At 35.3% G+C, this 21,179-nt stretch overlaps 1 protein-coding gene across 3 annotated transcripts; it reads left to right on the top strand.

Annotated features, from left to right (window-relative positions):
- The first annotated feature begins 2,281 nt into the window (after positions 1-2,281).
- Positions 2,282-7,309, top strand: LOC113358507 (nephrocystin-3-like). Of its 3 annotated transcripts, none has more exons than XM_026602101.1 (9): positions 2,282-2,432; positions 2,896-3,102; positions 3,452-3,725; positions 3,873-4,028; positions 4,123-4,340; positions 4,445-4,536; positions 4,787-4,922; positions 5,029-5,360; positions 6,682-7,309. In XM_026602101.1, exons 1-9 carry the CDS (start codon positions 2,386-2,388, stop codon positions 6,930-6,932), a joined length of 1,713 nt encoding a protein of 570 aa, XP_026457886.1. In that variant the 5' UTR covers positions 2,282-2,385; the 3' UTR covers positions 6,933-7,309. The 3 variants fall into 3 exon arrangements, with proteins under 3 accessions (XP_026457886.1, XP_026457885.1, XP_026457887.1); XM_026602100.1 differs by having other exon boundaries at positions 2,285-2,432; positions 3,443-3,725; XM_026602102.1 differs by having other exon boundaries at positions 2,425-2,521; positions 3,443-3,725.
- The last annotated feature ends 13,870 nt before the right edge of the window (positions 7,310-21,179 follow it).

The raw sequence follows: 21,179 nt of genomic DNA on the forward strand, positions 1-21,179 counted from the left end.
CTCATATCAACCTTATTCATCTTAACCATAACTAGTTCAAATGACTCAAATGAAACTAGTTAAAGAGTTGTTCAATTGTTATATTCTCATAGAAGTATACAAGAAAACAATTGAAGCAAAACCGGTTTGATTCACTCGAATCAATTCATGAATATTATAGCTACGCTTTGCAAAGAATGTCATTCCTTAATATATAAATGTATTAGTACATGAACAAACCGATTTTAGAACTTTAGTCACTCAAGTATGCAAACGGGTACGCATGCTTAAGTAGCCGGTATGAGTTTGGGTTCGCCAGTATGCGAACGGGTACGCATACTTTAGTACACTTCCAACACCCAGCAGAAATTCCCGGACCTATACCTTACGCAAGTATGCGTACCGGTATGTCTACTTGGTACACGGAATTTCAAAATTACAAGTACGCATACGGGTATGCATACTATAGTTCCGGTCATGGATCACATACATGCAAGAATTAAAATTATGTTCATAATCCAATAGTTCTAAACTCTATTTAAATCGCTGAAACTTTCTTAGAGGATGACAATAGCCGTTTTCACACATTATTAACATCAAAGCAATTTTAAAGTTACAGAAATAATCATAACGAAACATTCCAAGTTTACACCAAATGATTGTATCACACAAACCATGTAATATGTTACTCGGAGATTTTCACATGATCATCTTTTGACTTTCATCAAGAATATAAGATGAACTTGGTTGAAGCGAAAGCTTACCAACACATATTTCGATAAATATGTAAGCGAGTTAATCTCAGCTCAAAATCTCAAATGTGTATAAACGAAAACCATAGTAATACGACTTATGTCTCAATATAAGAGATAAAGTAGAAATAAACTTTCCAAGTGATAGATGTGTTTTAGTCTCCACATACCTTTTGTTGATGAAGTTCCACAAGCTCACCTTAGTAGTTATTCGTCTTCAATTGATGAACACCGTGAAGTCTAATGCTTAATTACACAATATATCCTAGTCCGAGACATCACTATAAGTAGAATAGAAATCAAGACTTATAGTTTTGATCACTAACATTGACAAGCAAGCTTGAGATAGCAACGCTTGCAAGTTCGACCGAGCAGTGCTCTAACACAAGCGATCGTTTTTTCCTAGGATTATATTCTAGCATAAGCTAGAGTTATGTTAGGTAGCATCATGTAAGTATATAACATTACATATTGATTTCTAGTGGTATTTATTCAAGCATAAAGCAAGTTTTCACATAGTACGTGTCACTATGTTGTGTTAGATAATAGACACAACAATAATCTAAGTATCTAACACTACATATTGGCATTTACTAATGCTTTAGCATAAAATAGAGTACAATTGCATATAAGGGTACCATTTTTCAGGAGTACAATAAGTACATATCAATATCTACCAACATAAAACAACTTACAGATATACACATTACACACTACATTTAAGTATGCGCTATCGAAATCATCCCCAACAAAGGGTATATATCAACAAGTATTATCAAGAACATATTATTTCCTTTTGCATGGTAGTACGTATTGTGTATCTAATACATATGTAATCTAGGTATCGAACAATACGTATCAATATATATTGATGCTTATTCAAGCATAATACATATCTATATCTAAATAGAAGTGATTTTTAGAAACGAAATTAGAAGTGATTTTTAGAAATAAAATTAGAAGTGATTTTTAGATCTGTACCTATTTTTGGTGAAGGAGTACCAACGTTTCTTCCTTTTTGTTGTTGGTGAAGGAGTAACAAGAAAACGAATCACAAAATCAGATCCAAAACGAATCTCCATTTAAAAAACTAGGGAAATCTTGTTTAATTTCATCGAATCTAGGGTTTTCTCAGATTGAAAATTAGTGGAACGGTTAGGGTTGTTGAAAATGGAGTTAGGGTTTGTTGAAGAAGATTGATTGGAGATTTTTGGTTTTTGTTGCTTATAATGATCGATTTTTAGTGATGATTAAGCATGGGTTTAGGTTGATTTTTGTTGTTAGTGTTGTTGATTGAGAAGAATTCGTCTGTAGATGAAATCAATGAAGAAGAAGAATTTCTTCTAAAAAAGAAAAAAGAAAAATGAGGAATAACTGTCCACACGTGAGTGGTGAGGATAGCCAAGTACTATTAACTTTTTAAACGTTTTTTGGACCTCTGGTTATTTCTTTTTCGCCGCTGGACTACATATTAATCCGGATCGGGTTTTGTGGACTAAACATATCCGGCATCAGGGCACCACCGTACCGGGCAATATGGCAAACCATGGTGCTGTGCGTACCGATCTCTAAACCCTTATGTCCTTGTAAAACCCATGTCCTACATTAACAGTAGCACCATCAGGTTCTATCGTTTTTCATCTTTATTCTTTTCATGGCAGCAGCTTCACTTCTTCTTCCGTCGTATCCTTATTTCAACAGGTATTCATATCTTATCCTTCGCGTAGCTAGATAACAAATCCTAGATTTCCTCGTTAATGGAATTGACAGTGAGGAAGTTCTTCATTTAGGTATTTTGTACAAATTTGAGAATCGTATTAATTTCTGATTTTTGATACTTTTGCAACTAAGTGACACTAACGACCTAGAATTTGATGCTTATACTGTTTTCCTTATTATTTTTTATTACGAAAAGAAATTTGTGATTCATTGGAATGTTTTCAAATGGGATTTGAGTTTTTTATCCATGGTTGAAAATGAACAATGTCATGAGAGATGAGATTGTGGACTACACCATAGGCTTCTTCACGGAATCATTATCTAGTAATTTACACCAGTTTTGTTAGTTGTATATTAGAAGGGGTACCAGTTTTCTCCCTTATTTTTTCAGTTTCTAGATGAAAAAAGGTTTACTAACCGCTTATTCTTATCTCGTACCTTTCAGGAAGGACCAAGAAGGCTTAAATTTGGAAACGCCCGGTGGGGTACAATCCCCATCTCATGTCCATTTCAGAAAGCAAATTATCAAACTTTATGTGGTGCCTCGGAGAATTATTACTCATGTTTGTGGTGTAAGATGTTTTACCTCCAATTCATCACTTGAATTGGGCAGCAGTAACAAGGAAGATGCAATCTCAAGCAAATCCCAGAGGTGCGAATGTTTTTTATTTTTTGTGCGATTGGTTTGCAACTAGGAAAGTTTGATCTTATTTGTGGCCTCTATACTGTTGGACAAATGTCATAACATTTCTAGGAAGTCTAATCTTATTTGTGGCCTTTATATCTGATGGATAAATGTCATAACATTGTTAAGCACTTCAATGCTTTGCTCCTTTTCCTACTGATATTTGACGTTCATACCTTCTATTACATTCTGAAATGTACTTCCTGGGATGGTTGATTTTATTCTGTGCCAAGTATCATTGCAAAATTTTGAGAGAGACAAATATGTAGTGTGACCTAGTGTTGTAATACATGGTATACGTGTCCAGTGTTAGCAGGTCTAAAACAATGCTTCCTGGCTCAAGTAACTCCATTGACGCCATGAATGACTTAGAGAGACAGTTACATGAGTACTTCGTGAAAGTAAAAAGCTTAATTAAGGTGGGGAATTTAGTCGGTGCTATTGATCTACTTCGAGCTAATTACAATGCAGTGAAAAAGCAAATTGATACAGGGGTTAAAGGGATAGAGCAAGCTGCCATGCTAGATGTCATAGCCTTGGGATACATGGCTGTTGGAGATCTTGAGTATGTTGAGTATCTCTTGGAGATGGTAACTTCGCGCATCTGAAGCCAGTCTTATATTTGTTTGTGTCTAATTAGCTCTTGAGCTGGTCTTAATGTCTTGCAGAATGCTCTCATGGAAGTTTTAGTGATTGCTATCTGATTATTGATTTTCTATGGAATCTTGATATAACAGTTGAATGAGATTGTGGTTACTTTAAAGAACGAAGAACCTCTACTGGATTCAGTATTGATGCACATGGGAAGTATGTATACTAATTTGGGGAAGTTCAAGGAAGCCATGCTCGTATATCGAAGAGGTCTTGCAATTCTAGAGGGATTATTTGGTAAGGTAACTGCCTAGTCTTGTTTTCATGAACATATTTCTGTATTAGGGTCTGTTACACGAACAGCAGTATGCTAATAGATACTTTTTTTTATGACAGAGTAGTCCATATCTTGTAACCCCACTTTTGGGGATGGCAAAGGTCTATACTTCTATTCGGAGAGCCTCAAAAGCCGTGGAGGTTTTTAACCGAGCAATAACAATTATAGAGACCAGCAGAGGTGCTGAAAGTGAAGATGTTGTTATGCCTTTGTTAGGTCTTGGGAATCTTCTGATCAAGGAAGGGAAGGCTGCAGATGCTCAACATTCTTTTGACAGGTTCATACTTCCTGTATATTTTTAGTGTATCAGTTTGTCTCTCTCGATTAGCATGGTTTGTAATTCTCTCTCTCTCCCGCTCTGTTTCTCTGTTGCACTCACAGAATCCTGAGGATATATACAAATCTATACGGAGAAAGTGATGGAAGAGTTGGAGTTGCCATGTGTTCCCTAGCCCATGCATTGTGTGCAGAAGGTAAGCTGTATCAGTTTTATTTTGCATGCAAAGGTTTCTTACCTCACATTTATATTTTATTATTTTGTAATGATTATAGAGAAATGTATTGGAGCAATCCTCTCAAATCCACACATGATAAACACTGCTGCGCCCAAATGTCTTGTTCTTATCATCCTATAGAGAAACGTTTGTATGGCTTCATTTGTTGCCATTGTGAAAAAAATCCAATGTTTAAATTTTAATGGCTTTTTATAATTTTGTGTATCAGGAGACGTTGATGAAGCAATTAGATTGTATAAGAACGGTATCAAAGTTATTAATGATTCAAAATTCCTAGCATTAGATGACGAACTTGTGGAGAAAATGAGAATAGACTTGGCGGAGTTGCTTCACGTTGCAGGAAGGTGGTGATTACATTCCTCTTAGACACTTCGATGACTTATTTTTGATATGACCTAGAAATGTATGACATCACTGTATATTGTTTGATGCTTTTATAATTATTTACAGAGAAGACGAAGGGCGACAGCTGTTAGGGGAGTGCTTGCTGATAACTGAGAAGTATAAAGGAAACGAACATCCAAATTTAGTAACCCACCTTATAAATCTCGCCACTTCTTATTCACGCTCAAAAAATTACGCAGAGGCTGAGCGCTTATTGAGATCCGGTCTGCAGATCATGAGAAAGACTGTTGAGCTGAACGAGCAGTCTATTTCTGTTCCAATGTTGCACCTTGCTGTTACACTTTACCACTTGAGACAGGACGATGAGGCTGAGCATCTTACGTCGGAGGTTGTGCGGATCCGTGAGGAAGCGTTTGGAAAAGATTCTCTTCTTGTTGGTAAGTGGACCTTTTTCATATTGCTTTCTGAGAAGGTCCTGCCCGCTTCTGTTCACCGAGTTTTTTGGTCTTAAAGTTGCTGGATATTACTAGTAGTTCCTCAGAAGAGCTGAATCTTAAGGAGAATGCTTTAGCAGCTTAGAGGGACGTTTTGGCATTAGTGACTAACCTTTGGGGATGCACTGTTTCGCTCACATGGTCTTCATTATTGACCTGTTCCACTGTTCGACCTTCACATAACTAGTTTTCTTCTATTCTAAAAATGCATCTCACTAAATTCCCAAATGGGGGACCACTGACTAGTTCTGAGTCTAGTCCTTTTCTTGTCTAGTTGGATAGTTTAGTCCTTCGGTTCCAGAGTTCAGGGTTCTCTCTTTCTCCCCATCAGTAGAGGCTGTTGGGCACAAACAGTTACGCGGAAAGAAACGCGAAAAGTTCGATTGGAAGTTAGGGTTCTGGGATCCAAGGACTACTAGACTTTGCATTTAGACAAGGAAATGGCTAAAGTCCGTCACTCAAATGGGGGCCAGACTTAGGTTTACCCAACAAGTTTGAAAGAAAAGTTTCTTTCCTGGTTTAGAATGGGAATACAAGAAGATAAAAATAAAAAAATTCTGTATGATGAGGACATTCCTAGAAAGAGGTTGGTGCATTATAATTTTCACGAAAAACGATCTTGTTAAACAGAAATCATAAAGAAAAACCCATCAACATTTTGGGTGTACTGCGGCTTGCATGTGCAACAACCTGGCGCTGCAGCCATTCGATGAAATATTAATATCAAAGGAAGTTGTATTGTAGGGAATGTTACTGTATAATATGTTGCAGACACTAAGCATTAGAAAGGCTTAATGAGGATCAAGAAGACCCCTACCAGGCTACCATGAGATTGGTGTTTAGACACTTCTTTAATCAAAGCGTTTAGCACCACAAACAACATGGTTGGTCTTCTTGGTTTTGACCTGCAACTCCATTAGGTTCTTCCAATACCGCTGCTGAAATTGTTTTCATGAGAAAATAATCACACAAGGTGGCTGAAGAGTTGAACACTCACCTCACACTGTGAAGGTCAGGGATTGGAATTCCCTTGTGTCCAATCATTGGAGTAAATCTTAACCAACAGTAACGGTTTGAGGCCCCATGAGGATTGGTTGGGTGCTCAAAGAAACCTTGACACCTCTTGGGTTTTGCCTACATAAATAAATAAATTTTCACACCTGCAAAGATGTTGTTAGAAAACAAATTACAGTATTATAGTATCCTCCTACTTTATTATAATCACTACCAATCTGCTAATGCGGCCATTGTCTCTGTTTCACAGGGGAAGCTCTAGATTGCCTGATATCAATTCAGAGCAGACTTGGGAAGGATGACGAGAAGGTACTAGGTTTATTGAACAGGGTTCTGAGCATTCAGGAAAAAGAGTTAGGTTATGATAGTGAAGAGGTGATGCTTACGCTAAAGAAGGTTGTCTTCTACTTGAACAAAATGGGAAGGAAAGATGAGAAAGTGCTACTACAAAGAAGACTATCCATGCTGAGAACCAGATACAAACAAAATATTCCGTATTAGTTTAATACAGTAGGTGTAGAATTTTCCTCGGCAAAAAATCGTGCTCTGAACAAAAAAAATACGAGTTCCTCACGGTTCTCACATGAATCAAGTCTTGGTTTCTATTGCTGCTTTCTGTTCTTCAACTCATATTGATGTTAGTAACTTTTGTTTGTTGGCGAGTAATGCCAAGTATAAAGTAAGGTGTCTGATGAATGAGATTTTTTTTATTTTTTTGATGGGTAGTCTGATGTATGAGATATTCTGCAGGCAGTCTGATATCTGATGAAATGTTGTTGCTTTACTCTTTGACCCACAATGATATCGTGTACTGATAAATTTGTTCCAAGTGTAATTTTGACAACGAATCAGTATGATCCTTTTGGCTACTTTTGGTTTCTCCTTCAAGGAATATTACATGTTTAGCTCTCCTATGATCTGATTTCTGAGTTTTTCTTTTCTCTCTTGAGAAGAAGAATCTATACCCCGACTGACGTTTTTCCTTGTCCACTTGAGAAAATAGATTACCACCCAGTTTTGCGGGAATCAAGGAAGATGGTGTTCATGTCTATGATGTTGAAACTTTGAAGCACGCTACATTGCTACGAATAAGAAGAAAGGAGCTCTGAGGGATGGTAGTAAAATACTGTATTTTTTATTCAACATACACGGCTTTAGACCGTTGACTCTCCATCAGGATTCAGGTATCATCTTAATAAAATCTCCCAAAGGTTAGACAATGCTTTCGAGTTTTGATAATGACTTCGTTTAGGAACTTTATATATCTAGAAGAAGAGATTGTCAACAGCAGCGGTAACCATGCAATTTCTTAAGCAAGCAAATGAACTAACTGGCGGCTGTATCAAAACAAAAAGAAAAAAAAGGTCATATTGGCGGAAAAGTTTGGAGGGAATTTTCATAATTAAGTAATATTCATTTTTCTTTTTCTTTTTCATGTGCGTTGTTAATTAAGCGCCGTGTTTTTTCTTTCTTGTTGAGACGATAATTATTACTCAATACAATCGTAATTCTTCTGATAGACAAGGAGTATCAGATGATAAATCTGAAAGCTGACACGTGTCGATATCTGTCTGTGCTCCCATGGCAAGTTGAATAGAGACAAATCCCGACAAAGTCTGAGCAGTGTTGGATTTGGAGATTCTTCTCTAGGAATTGAATTGTTTATGCATGGACAAGTAGGTGCGATCCAAAGCAGAATTGAACTGCTAGTAGATAGGGCTTGTAAGATCATCTCCAACGAGGGAAGAGGGAGTTCCCTAAAACTCCAACGTGCCAGCGAATAATAACGACGTGGAAAGCATCAGGGGATCGCCATGTTCAATGGGTGAAAAATTAAACTGTATACCGGTCGGGGAAATGTATACCGATCGTTTTAGTGTATAGCGATCGCAGAGAGGTACACCGATCGGGAAATGTTTACCGAGGATTTTGTTTTCCTTTTATTTTAATTATGTAGGTCCTTTATCTGTTGGTGGCAGTTTTTTTTTTACTTCGTAGCACTTTCTTTGTGTCATTTGCATTTTGTTTGTGTCAGGACACAGAGGGTTTGTAACGACGTGAGGATCAGCTAGTGCTTTGGTCTGATCTATGTGTTTGGGAAGAGTGTTAATGTCTTCCACTATATGAACGTTTTGTTGTTGGTCCTTCATGAAACTTTTTATGGGTACTTACCTAATTCGGGTTTTGGGGCTTATAAAATGAAGGTAAGGAGCTATATAAAGGGGAGAAAATACAACAGAGAGACATAACTCCATAACCAGAAAGGCTCCTGCAAAGTGCTTGAAAAAATTAACCAACCAGTTCGCAGTCACTAACTCACCAGAATTCCACCTGTTTTCGATTACATCAACTCGAGTAACCATTAACCAACCTACACAGAACTTTCAACTACTCCACTTTCACACCACTAGCAACAAGTCTTGGTTCTCGACATTTCAACAATCAAATTTCATTGAATTCCACTCATCTCGACCACCACCACAAATAACATTCACCAACACCATCAAAACTCACCATTACCACCTCCACAACCATCAACTCACCACTACCACCACCATCACAATCAACAAATACAAATGAAATCAAGTGGAAACTCATCCCCAATTTTACATAATAATATCTGATTTTGAAAAATCCATCAATCAGATCAAAAAATTTACAACCTTTTATCACTATCTCCACTAAAAAAACTACAAGCTTTCAGCGATGAGAAGTGTCTATTTATTACTCTGTTCTTCGAGTTACCGTTGCAGAGAGAAATGAAGAAAATGAAATGAAAATGTCCACCACTTTAATCTTCTGATAGAAAAGACGAAATGGGATAGGTATACTTGTAATCTAAACTATCTAAAATCTAACCAGTCATTTGGACTTCACGGGTCAATGTTACTACAGTTAGGGATAATAACGTAATAGTAAATGATCTGTTATAGAAACAATATATTTGTTTGGTCAATGCTTGACTTAACAGTCTCCAACTGGTTAAGGTACCGACCCTTAATATCTTAAATGTTGGGTACCAAAACTAGGTGTTGGACATTTGCTGGGTATCAAACGTTAAATAATCCATAAACTTGATTTTCAAGGTAATATGCATACCTAAGATATGATTTTATCAATATTTACCTAAATAAGACTGATGGAGCCTTATGAGACTAGTACATCAAATTTTAACCAATTCAAACCATGTATAAGTAGCCAGGTTTAAATTCCAATTAGCTATTGATTTTGAAACCAACTCATTATATATGATAATTTGCATCTTCCATATTTTTCTAAGTATTTGAGTTACCTTACGTTATTTTCAATTACGTACTGGGATTTTGAAACTAACCTGGATACGTTTTCTACACCAATACCAAATTTATGCAACCAAACTTGTGCTTCATATTTTTTATGTGTTTTGATCAAATAAGTGATCAAGGTCATGCCCGCTAAATTTTAGAATGAAATCAACTCAAATATATATGATTAGGAAATTTAATATTATTGGCTATAGCCTGGTGATGTGTTTTTTTTTAAATAGACGTTTGCTTGATAGTCCTTAATTTTTTTATCTTCATTCTTCAACTTTGTATTTATTGACAAATTTCTTCAAATATATCACTTAGTTTTCAAACTTTGAAACATAGACGGTGTACGAATCTTACATAAGACTACAAGCAAAACCAAATTTTATGAAGTAAACTTAACAATATTGAGAATTACACGTCACAAAATTGGAAACCAAAATATAGCTTGATATACTAATGCTCTAATAAAATTTACCACAAATACTTGTTAATGACAACTAAACAAACAATAAAGGGGTGAATCAAAACTTTAACTAAGAAGTTCATCCGTGTGAATGAGCTGGGGACTTTCAAAATTATTTCAATTGAACTTGCCTGTATGAGTAAGAAAGTGATGCCGCTTTCGATGAGATTAGACTGTCTGTGAAGCACTCAACAAAACAAGATATTATACAAGATTAGTACTGCAAAAGAAAAGAATTACCATTCTCTCCTGATGAGAATTGATATGTGATGACTTCCTTTTAATTATTATAAGATCCTTTCATGAACGCTTATCACAATATTGTGACTAGCTAACTTTGAGTAATTTACAAGTGAAAGTTCTAAAATGATAAGTTACTTTTTAAATATTGAGTACTTATTGGTGCTTGACCTAATCGATCAAGTCGCTTTATTGTTGTAGAATGCAACTCTGTTTTGTTTCACGTACGTTTTAGGTTTGTCTTAATTTATGAAAATGATAGCATTGTTGGAAGTTCATAAGAAATTTTTTCATAAATTATTACATGTGTTACTAACGGGTGTTCGGTGTACATGCCATTAGGATTGTTTTAAGAATGTCATGGAAGTATTGTCTTTTCTTAGAACTTTCATCCCATGCCTTTGATATTCTTGGATGATTTCAACGTAATAGGAAGTTCACGTGCTTAAAAATTTATGTGCATGGATGTTCATACACCTAGAAGTTCACGATGGAATAGTCACGTGGACATTACCTTGTGAAAGGTATATACATGAATCTAAATATTATTCTGATAGACATATCAATTGGAGTTTTTAACTGCATATGTTATAAGAATGCATGAAATATCTATTAACGATAACTGACATCTCCAATTGACATGTACAGGTCCTCACTGTTATATATCTATACTTATTTCAAGTAATTTTAAATACTAGCAATACCAAGTTGTTTTTTTCTCATATGTACGAGTAATCATAACTTGCTATAAAAAATTATTTGTATCTTGAAATATGTTTCACGTAAACATTTATAACGTGTATATGAGAAATACGTTATTAAAAGATAACAATCGTCATGCCTATTGGAGTTTTGTTATTGACCTAACTCTAAATTTTCAATAAAGTTTATAACCTATATATAACTCAGTCAAATGGACTGATCACCAACAAAGTTTATAACCTATATATAACTCAGTCAAATTGACTGATCATAAATTACTCTTCAAAAAAAAAACTGCTTATAGATCATCACCACTGTACAACACCGCTCTGGTGGAATTACTCTTGAAAATTGAAATACAAATATCAGACATCGCTACCCACGATCAAAGGATTGCATAAAGGAATGAAGTGAAATGATGATTAAAGGAAGTATAGATAATCATAAATAAATTATATAAAAATAACAAGACTTAGGAAATTAATAAAGATTATCTATGATTGTACGATCTAGTAGTGCTATTACACACTTATGTAGTTATTACATCACTACCAGTATACTTTAATTTAGGTGATTATATTCAGTGGCGGAACTAGGATTTCAGATTAGGGGGGGCTTTAATATTTTTTTTTTGTTGCATAGTGTAAAAAAGATACCTTTTAAATCTTTGATAAAGGACTCTTGTATCCAACTAATTGGCGCAACAACTAATTTGGAGATGAGGTCGTAAAATACAAACACTGGTGTAGCTAATAGAACAAGAAAAGAACCTTTGTGTACTTGGACTTCTTTTTTTGACCAATCTTGTGAGCAAGCTCCTGATCTTGCAAATCCACTTCATGATATAAAAAAGGGACATCAGAACTAGACCAACAGATTAAGTCAAAGAGATAGTAAACATAAACAGAAACGACATTACTTGCCCTATTGTGAAGAATGAAAACACCACCAGTCGCAATATTGATACCAAGGGCACCAACTCGAGTTGACCGTATGAAAATAAATCTTTCAGAACTAATCACATACTAATACAAATAATAAGAGACCACAAAGCACCATGATTCAAAAAAAAAAGGTACTGGATTGACGCATGTAAGTCAAGTGTTCTCCAATTCCATATTAATCATCCCTTTGATCAGACACTAAACACCTGTCCATGACCTCACCGCACTTCGTTACGTGCTAACTACATTCCCATAAATAGATATACGCGAATTCTGCACAAACATATAATCCTGAAAACCACCACTAATAACATACCCATGGATCTCCTGCTTAGCCATTTAAAACATATCCAGTTCGGCACAAGAAGATGAAACCACAACAATTACTTCACCAGGTGAACAATTTATTTTCCCTCTCATATATCCAAACAATTCTATAATCCACATCGTTTATACATCGATATAAATGACGTCCATGTCAGTAAATGTGGTTCTACACCTTCTCGTTCCACGATTCGAAACATCTTAACAACACCATCACAATCAAAATATGCGCATAAGCATAACCAGAAAACTTAGTATTCCAAGAAATATGATTTCTGTCAGTCATTTTATCAAACACCTATTGCATTGCATCTTCCATTAATCCCATTTTTCCATATCCGTTAAACAAATCATTTCCAACATGAAAATTGAAGAAAACTAGAAAAAAACAACTTCTCTTACGCATAGTCGCACCCTCCTTTTAAGAACCTCTACACAAAATTCCTTACCCTGGCTTGATAGAAAAATCATACCCTGGATTGACTCTATGTGTAGCTTGGGATAGACTAAATTAAGCTATCACTTATTACCTTTGATTTTTTTTTGTGTGATCGATCCCTAGCTTCATCCAGGGGAAGCCTGTGCATACATCCGCCCCTGATTATGTTTTAATAGTTCATAATTGATAAGTTAGTTCTAAGGATCAACGATATTTTGTAATTGGTTTAGCTTTTTGGTAATTACATTGAAGTCAACAGATTACTAATTATGATTAATACTCAAAAGTTTGCTTGTAATTTTATGAGTATAGTATCATCTAAAAACGATGATTGATGATATTCTACAGTGAAAAACTCAGCGCGCCTCACAATATTCTTTATTAATGTCGACAAATATTTTATAATTTCTTTTTGAGATCAACATCACTTTAATTTAGAAATTTTGGAGAAATCTCATAAGTGTTATTATGCTTTGATTGTTTAAATTTAATCATTTATACGAATTAAAGATATTTTATTAGCCGAAGTTGAATCATGACATAACCCCCACATCGAGAAAGAAAAAAATATTTATCTAACTATTATGAAAACCATTTTTCAATAGTTGCAAAATTTGGTGCAAAACAAGAAAATCACAAAATTAACCCCCTGTAGTCTCTTATATTAATGAGAGGGCTATACAAATATGCCTCTCTTAAATGTAAGCCCATGTTTTTATTATCTATAACTCAATATAAAATAGATGATTAAGATAACCAAACAAACCTTTATAATTATTCCACGTTACCCACAAAATTATACAAAGTTATTATGTATAGCCTAAACAATTCGATTAATCGTTAAATCCATAGATCAACAAAAGAAAAGAAGAAGTAATACATAATTTACGTATTAGATTTACGTAAGATATGTGACATAATTGATGATTTGAAAGAATAGTTAATTCCCTCAATCAATTTTGATGTAATTATGAGCGAGAAAAAGAAACGTTATCTTTCAATATATATAAACTTTTTGGGCAATAAATAATACAATGCACGCTAACCAGAAGCCATATAAAAACATGAAATGGAATATAAAGTTAAACACGAAATGATATCAAACTCAAATCCGAAACTTAGAGCTCCTCCACTGGTTGTTGTGTGTTTCCTAGGTGGCACCACAAACAAGACATCCTCACTCCAATTTTAACATAAATTTAGGGGGGAAATAATTCGTCTCCAATGGTGTCGTTTGTGATATTTTTATGATTAAATGTACATTGTATTATTAGTAATTTTAAGATTTTATTACAGATAAAAATGGTTATTTAATATATTGGAATTAATTTTTGTTAGGGTCATTTACACATATGTCCCAGTTTCTTAAGTTGTTTACAAAATAATCCCGTTTTTTTCAAAACTTACAAATTAATCCCGTTACAAAGATTTCCATACAGTTACAAGTTAACTGGTGTTAACTGACATGTGGCAGATTTAGGATGACCTGAGATGCCCAATATACCCTTCAGTTAAACTTGTTTCCTCATTTCTTCAGGAGGATCTCATCGACAAACTTTGTCTTCTTCACCTGTTAAAATCCAGATAGAAAAACCATAAAATCGTAAAAATAGAGCAAGGCAAGCTAACGACACTAACACTACCACTTATTGATAACATTGAATCAAATATCCAATACTCAAAACATCCAAAAACAATATCTATGGAAGATAGCTAATATCCAAACAAAGTAAAAGCTAATCTAAAACATAACCAAATAAACAGAGCAAATGCATGAAGTTTTATAGGTCTCACTTGAAAGAAAACAAAAGACATCCTAGCCAAAACTAGTTTCAAGTAAATCTTCTTGGCTTCTTCGTTGCAGGCATAGAACCACCAGCACTTCTAGCTTGTGATGATGATTGGGATTGAAATGCCAGTCCGCCTTATTCAGATGTAGACCCATTTCTCTTTGTATTAGAGCCAATTGCACCACCAGGACAAGTTGTCTTGTTGTGACCAGGCAGCTTGCATTTGCTGCAGCACCTGACTTTCTTCTCGGATAGGGTCTCATTATAGGCCTTCCTTCTGTTCTTCCTAGGCCGGCCCGGTTTCCTAATGAGCAATGGAGGAACAATAATTGTTCTTGGTTGTATAAGAGAATAACAAAGGAAGTTAATATTGCATAATACTAAAAATGATTACTTAGCCGCCGCAAAAATTAAACATCCTAAATATCTACACTATATATGTTACTGCAGGGTCTGGAATCCGGCTTCCAAACACTAAAATCCATTAAGTAGCTAGGTACAGGGTTCATACAAGAACTGAGAAGAATTGAGTTCAGATATTTCACAGAGTACTTTGAATTCATGTATCACAATTGTACTTTTAAGTAGATACACACGGATATTTAAGGTAAACCTAATAATGTAATGTAAAAGGTTGTCTAAGTTCATAGTGCAAACATAAATCAGATCCAATTAAGGACAAGTAAACATGAATAGTTGAGAGTTAGGAAAAAACCTCATCCCAGTCCTCAGGCCCTTCCAATGGCACCATATCAGGGGAATAGGTGGTCCTGTAGTTATCCACTGAGTAGTATCTGGCACAATACCTATAAAAATGCACACAAGAAAAACAAACAGGTTTAACATTTCAGATATTGGTAATAAAGAAATAATCATAGATAAAATTACATGTGTTCTGCACACTTACTCAACCCAATTGGGCCTGATTTGCTGCAGAGCACAGACTGCGTGTTGACAGGGGAAACCCCTCAGCTGCCATTGCATGCAGCTGCAAGTATGTTTCTCAAGGTCAACAGTGAATATTGTATTATGTATGCTTGTGACTTCATAAAGCTTCCAGCAACCGCTCCTTCTACCTTATATTCCCCTGTTTTCTTAAACATCTTCTTCAATAATTTTTTGGCAGTAGGAACCAAATCCCCAGAATCCCATCCAACACAAGCATTTCTTCTCTTGTAAAACAGCCCCATCACTAGCTGTCCATACATCAAAACTAGCTTGCAGACAGGTTTCTCCCTAATGTTGGTTATCATGTTATTGAAACTTTCAGAAAAGTTGTTACTCAAGTGTTCACAAGCGCTCTTGTGGTCAAAAAAGGCCCTGCACCAGCTTTTAGGATCCTCGCCCATCAAATACTGACAAGCACTAACATTCTCTGACATCATACTATCCATGTGTGCCTACAGTTGAAACATATTTAGTGTTACAAGAATTTTACTTTCTAAGAATAAAAAATGTCACTCATTTCATTTACGGACTAAAACAAACCTGAAAGTGTTTAGGCTTATAAGCTCTAGCAGCATTCCAAATAGTGTGTGTACTTTAGATCCCTTGTAGTGCATTTTGAAGTTTGCATACATGTGCCTGCCATGAATATAGAACATACTTTATGTATTTTGTAACAATAAAATGATCAGGTTGGAGGTTAGTTTGTAACCTGAAGCAGAACCTATGTGGTGAAGTAGGGAACAACTTTTGGACAGCGTCTCTCAAACCCTTCTGTCTATCAGATATGAAGTTGATTGGCTCAACGGGATGATCAGCCAATCTATGCTTGAGATTATTCAAGAACAAGAACCAGTTCTCCGCACACTCGTTTCTACAAACCATGATACCCAAAGGAACCAATCCATTCTGCCCATCAAGAGCAGTGGCAGATAGTAGACAACCACCATACTTTCCCTTCAGGTGACAACCATCCAGCCCAACCACATTTCTACAACCATTTATAAAACCCCTCATTGGGGCATCAAAAGATATAGTCACAGATTCAAATCGATTGTCTCTGCACGAAAACAAGGAAAGTTTTAAAACTAGAACTCAAACTAATCAATTTTACGAACAATTAAAGAAATAATATTACCTTCCGTAAGTGAAAGTAGCAATTGATCCGGGATTAGTCCTTTTGATCATTTCACACAGACTTGGTATGAGTCTAAAACTCTCATCAAAGCTTCCGTTTATCCTCTCCAACACATTGTTTCTAGCCTTCCATGCAACGTGATACGGGATCAAGGTGTTGTGGCTTGTCCAAAACTCGGCAGCAATCTCAGAAGGTTTAGGTACATTCTTTCCATGTGACTCCCTTAGCTTGTTAATCACATGTTGAGCTACAAATTCTGGATTTGCACATGAATTCCTCCCATAAGGATCCCCAATACAAGTGTGGTGCAAGTGGAAATCTCTTATGCTCCAAGTCGCCTCACCAGGGATCCTCCTTGCAGATATATACCACGGACATAGAATGGGCTCTCCAAAGCCTTTACACACAGCCTTGATTCTAATATTATCACTCTTACTAAACCTGCATTCTGTCCTAGTAGATACACAGTATTTTCTGAGATGTTCTTAAAAGCGGTCTTGTCTGGAAATTCCATCCCCTCATCAATTCTGTCATCAACTACAACTTGTATTTCATTTTCTGGTTCAGGGAATAACTCATTATCCACTGAATCAGCAGCAACAAGGAAATCTTCAAAATCACTGTCATCAAACCAATGTTGCCCATTATCAACCACTCTAACTTCATGATTAGGTAATGGCCTACCAACCATTTCAGGACCATAATGATCTTCCGATCCATTAGCAATTTCCTTCCCTTTACCCTTTTCAATCTCAAAATCAATCAGTGGTTCCTTAACTTCTTTGAAAACTTCAAGTCATGACAATCAACAAGGAAAAAGTAATTAACACATCGGGTATCATTATATCATTGTAAAAACCAATTTTAAAAGAGAAACCAACACTACCTTCAACTTCATCATCCGTCTCCAACAACTGGTCATAATGATCATCTACATGTTCAGAGGCATATACAAATACACATTAATATCAAATTGTAAACATAACATAATCGATGAATTCTAAAATTTCAAAATATGAACATTACCTTCATCGTCTTCCTCACTATCCTTACCAGCACTGCTTTTCATACTAAAATTGTGTAAAAACTCCTTCCAATCAGCATCATCTTCACCCTCACTGTATATGAGTGGTTGGCTCCATGGTTGGTCTTCCGGGTGACAATCATCTGCATTAAGATTCTGAAGGTGCAACACTGATTCCTTAGTCGCATTGACAGCTTCTTCAACAACATCTACTTTATCCGCGGCTGATTTCCAGAATTCAGTTACCTAGTGAATCATCATCTAGATTCACAATTCCCTGACTGCTAGCCTGTGTCGGCTCCTCAACATGGTCTCAAAATCCAGAACCATCTTAGTTAAACTAACACCAACCGTCCTCTTAGCTTTTTCAATCAGCCTTGGGCTTTTCCTGGGAGATAAAGTTGTCGTTGGACCTTTATGAGGTGTTGAATCCCTGTTACATAATAGAAGATTATTATCACTAAAATATCATCATATGCTACAAAAAAAAACCTAGTTTATGGCATGGTTTACCACAACAAAATATGATCCCTTACACAATAGGGGCTAACTATCAACTAATAGAGAAAACATCATCTTTCACTAGCATAATAAGACAAATCACCTGTCATTTTCTTTGTCCTGTCTCCAAGTATTTGCAACCATATGTCCAGAATTAGGTCTCATGTAACTGCAAGAGAACAAAAATAATAAGTCACTAGTATTCAAAATAAGTTATAACAGATTTGCACTAGAAAATTCACACAAAAATGCCAAAGAACTCTCATAAACGGATACATACATGATCAGTAGACTTTCTCAAATCTCTGTGTGCATTCAACCAATTATTTCAAGACACGCAACAAAAAGAAAAGATTCGATTCAGGAACTCATTAATCAAGTGACAGATATCCCTTCCTCTATAAGCATACGAATCTCGGAATATAACTTCTCAATCAAAATCATTTCTTTGAACCTTTCCGAAAATAAGACGATTCTTTAAAGAGTATTTTGGACCAAACTACTAAAACCACAGTACACATACAACAAACAGGATATGCACATGGCACTCATAGAAGTGTAACCAGAATTCTCTTATATCAATGTAAGATTTCAACTCTTATGACTCTTATATACAAACATAATTGACTGTATGAAATTGAATTTTTTTTTTTCTATGAAAAACCAATTCATTAAACGACAACCCTTGCAAGAGGATCATCTTATCTGTATACATGCTTTTTTGGAGAATGGAAAAATGAGGGTTATCACACCATTTACAAAAGAAGTAGATAATTTTTTTTTATCAAGCACAGCTTCTAGACATGATCACATTTCTGCATCCTCTGAATTTTAGTTTTAATTCAAAATCTCATACTAAGCCACAGAGGCATATTATCCATACAAAACCACCAAAGTACCATTAATAGACCAATTTAGTAAAAAATTCATGTAATGTTCATCAACAGAACACTTATCATTCCATAAACTACTGTAAAGATCTAATTGTGATTATCCCTAAATCGAAAACCCTAATTTGAAGTCGATTTGAAAAGCCTTAAATTGAAAAAATTGAAAACCCTAATTTGAACCAGTAAGAAATCCCTAAATCGAAAACCAAAAATTCATAATAACAAAGATGAAAAGCATAGTTAGCTAATGAAAATATACCTTTTAGTATATGCAGCAGAGTTCTTGTTCAGTAACTCTTCATCAACCATTATCTCCTTCCCCGTTTCTTCAAAATACAGAAATCACTCGCCTAAAATTACTTAGGTTTTCTCAATAAACTTCACTCTTATCAACTGGTTTACGGATAGAAACAAACTTAGACCTTGATTCTTTATATACCGATAGAGTAACAAAATTCTGAGAAAAACCCTAACTAATTTCTGGTGTGAAATATCTTGATAAGGATACATTAGATGCAGTTGTTTGGGATATATCCTAAATTCATGCACGTAATCTTCCCAAACCATATCTTTCTCACCACTCTCCCGCCATCTTCTCTAACAACGAAATCTACATCTGATACTAACCTATTCGATGGAGTTGAAACGAAGAAGAAAGGCTATATGCGTCTTTTCCCATTACAAGATATTAACACTTGGACTAACACCTGGACTTTCAATTGACAGCTCAACTAGGTCCCACTTATCAAACAATTTTGGCTGTTTACTTTAAACGACAGGATAGTTTTAATAGTGTAGAAAAAAACGGGGCAAGAATGTGTATCGGCCCATATCTTTGGGATAGAAATGACTAATTCCCTTTTTGTTAAGAAAAAACTTATTAGGATAACTTGACAACCTCAAGGTGAATGTCTAAAACCACACATTCACCCTGAGGACCAACCAAACCAAACCAAACCAAACCAAACCAAACCAAACCAAAGTCTTTTTCCAGTAGCAAGTACCAGGTAGACTAGAGGTTATCTCATAAATGTATAACATAGTTTTTACACCGGCCTGTCACGCCTTGCACAACCCACACATTCACCCTGAGGACATCTAACAAAAATTAAGCCATGTAAATTTCACATTGATTTAAGAAGTTGGGGTTGGAGAAGAATTTTAGGAAAAATAAATATCCATCCTATGTGGATTTAGACGTTTATCTTCACATATATTCCATTGGAGAAACTCTTAAATCCTTTACTATTTTCTCGAAGCAAATTTGTCGTTAGTTGCTTTTTCATATATATATATATATATATATATATATATATATATATATATATATATATATATGTGTGTGTGTGTGCATGTGTCTTCTAGAGAAAATTATATTCCTGAAGCAAATCTTATCATTTTTTTTAATAAGGAATGGTTATATTAAAAAGAAAAACCTGATTTACAGATTAAACACATCGTTATTCAAAAATTAAAGGAAAAATAATATGTTTTATAAGAAATAAGTTACTCAGCCTCCATAACCCTACTGCCAAAACACTAATAACCCTACTTCCAAAAGCCCTACAGTTTCTTTCCTTTCAAAGATACCAAAAAAACAACATAAATCACCTTCCACCAAATCTTCCTACATTTTCCTCTGATCCGATTATTTTCTCTCAAATTTTGAAAAAAAAATACCAAATTATGCCCACAACTTAAAAATAGCGCCTCCAAGTGCCTCATATCCTCCTAGAGAACTATGACCCGTATCATAAATTCTTGTCAGATCTTTTCGTCCTCCTAGAGAACTATGACCCGTATCATAAATTCTTGTCAGATCTTTTCGTGACCGAGCGTGATACGTACAAGTATACAAATCACGATTTACTACCAAAGAAAAAAAAGAAAGAAAAAGTAACAAGTAGGGATGGGACCTGAGTTGGTTGGTCGGGCTAGAAGGTTTTGTTGAAGTAGACCCGAACTAGAACCCATGAAACCCATGGAGATGCTGCTCAAGTTACATTCTTCGGGTTTCCTAGGTTAACCCAAGTTTGACCATACATTAATGTGATA

The sequence above is a fragment of the Papaver somniferum genome, chromosome 3 (genome assembly GCF_003573695.1).
Source record: "Papaver somniferum cultivar HN1 chromosome 3, ASM357369v1, whole genome shotgun sequence".
In the NCBI taxonomy this organism is placed as follows: domain Eukaryota; kingdom Viridiplantae; phylum Streptophyta; class Magnoliopsida; order Ranunculales; family Papaveraceae; genus Papaver; species Papaver somniferum.

Coding starts and splice junctions, on each gene's coding strand:
- LOC113358507 (XM_026602100.1), top strand. CDS start 2,386: ATGGCAGCAGCTTCACTTCTTCTTCCGTCGTATCCTTATTTCAACAG. Junction 2,433..2,895: donor TCGTATCCTTATTTCAACAG/GTATTCATATCT, acceptor CGTACCTTTCAG/GAAGGACCAAGAAGGCTTAA. Junction 4,923..5,028: donor TTGCTTCACGTTGCAGGAAG/GTGGTGATTACA, acceptor AATTATTTACAG/AGAAGACGAAGGGCGACAGC.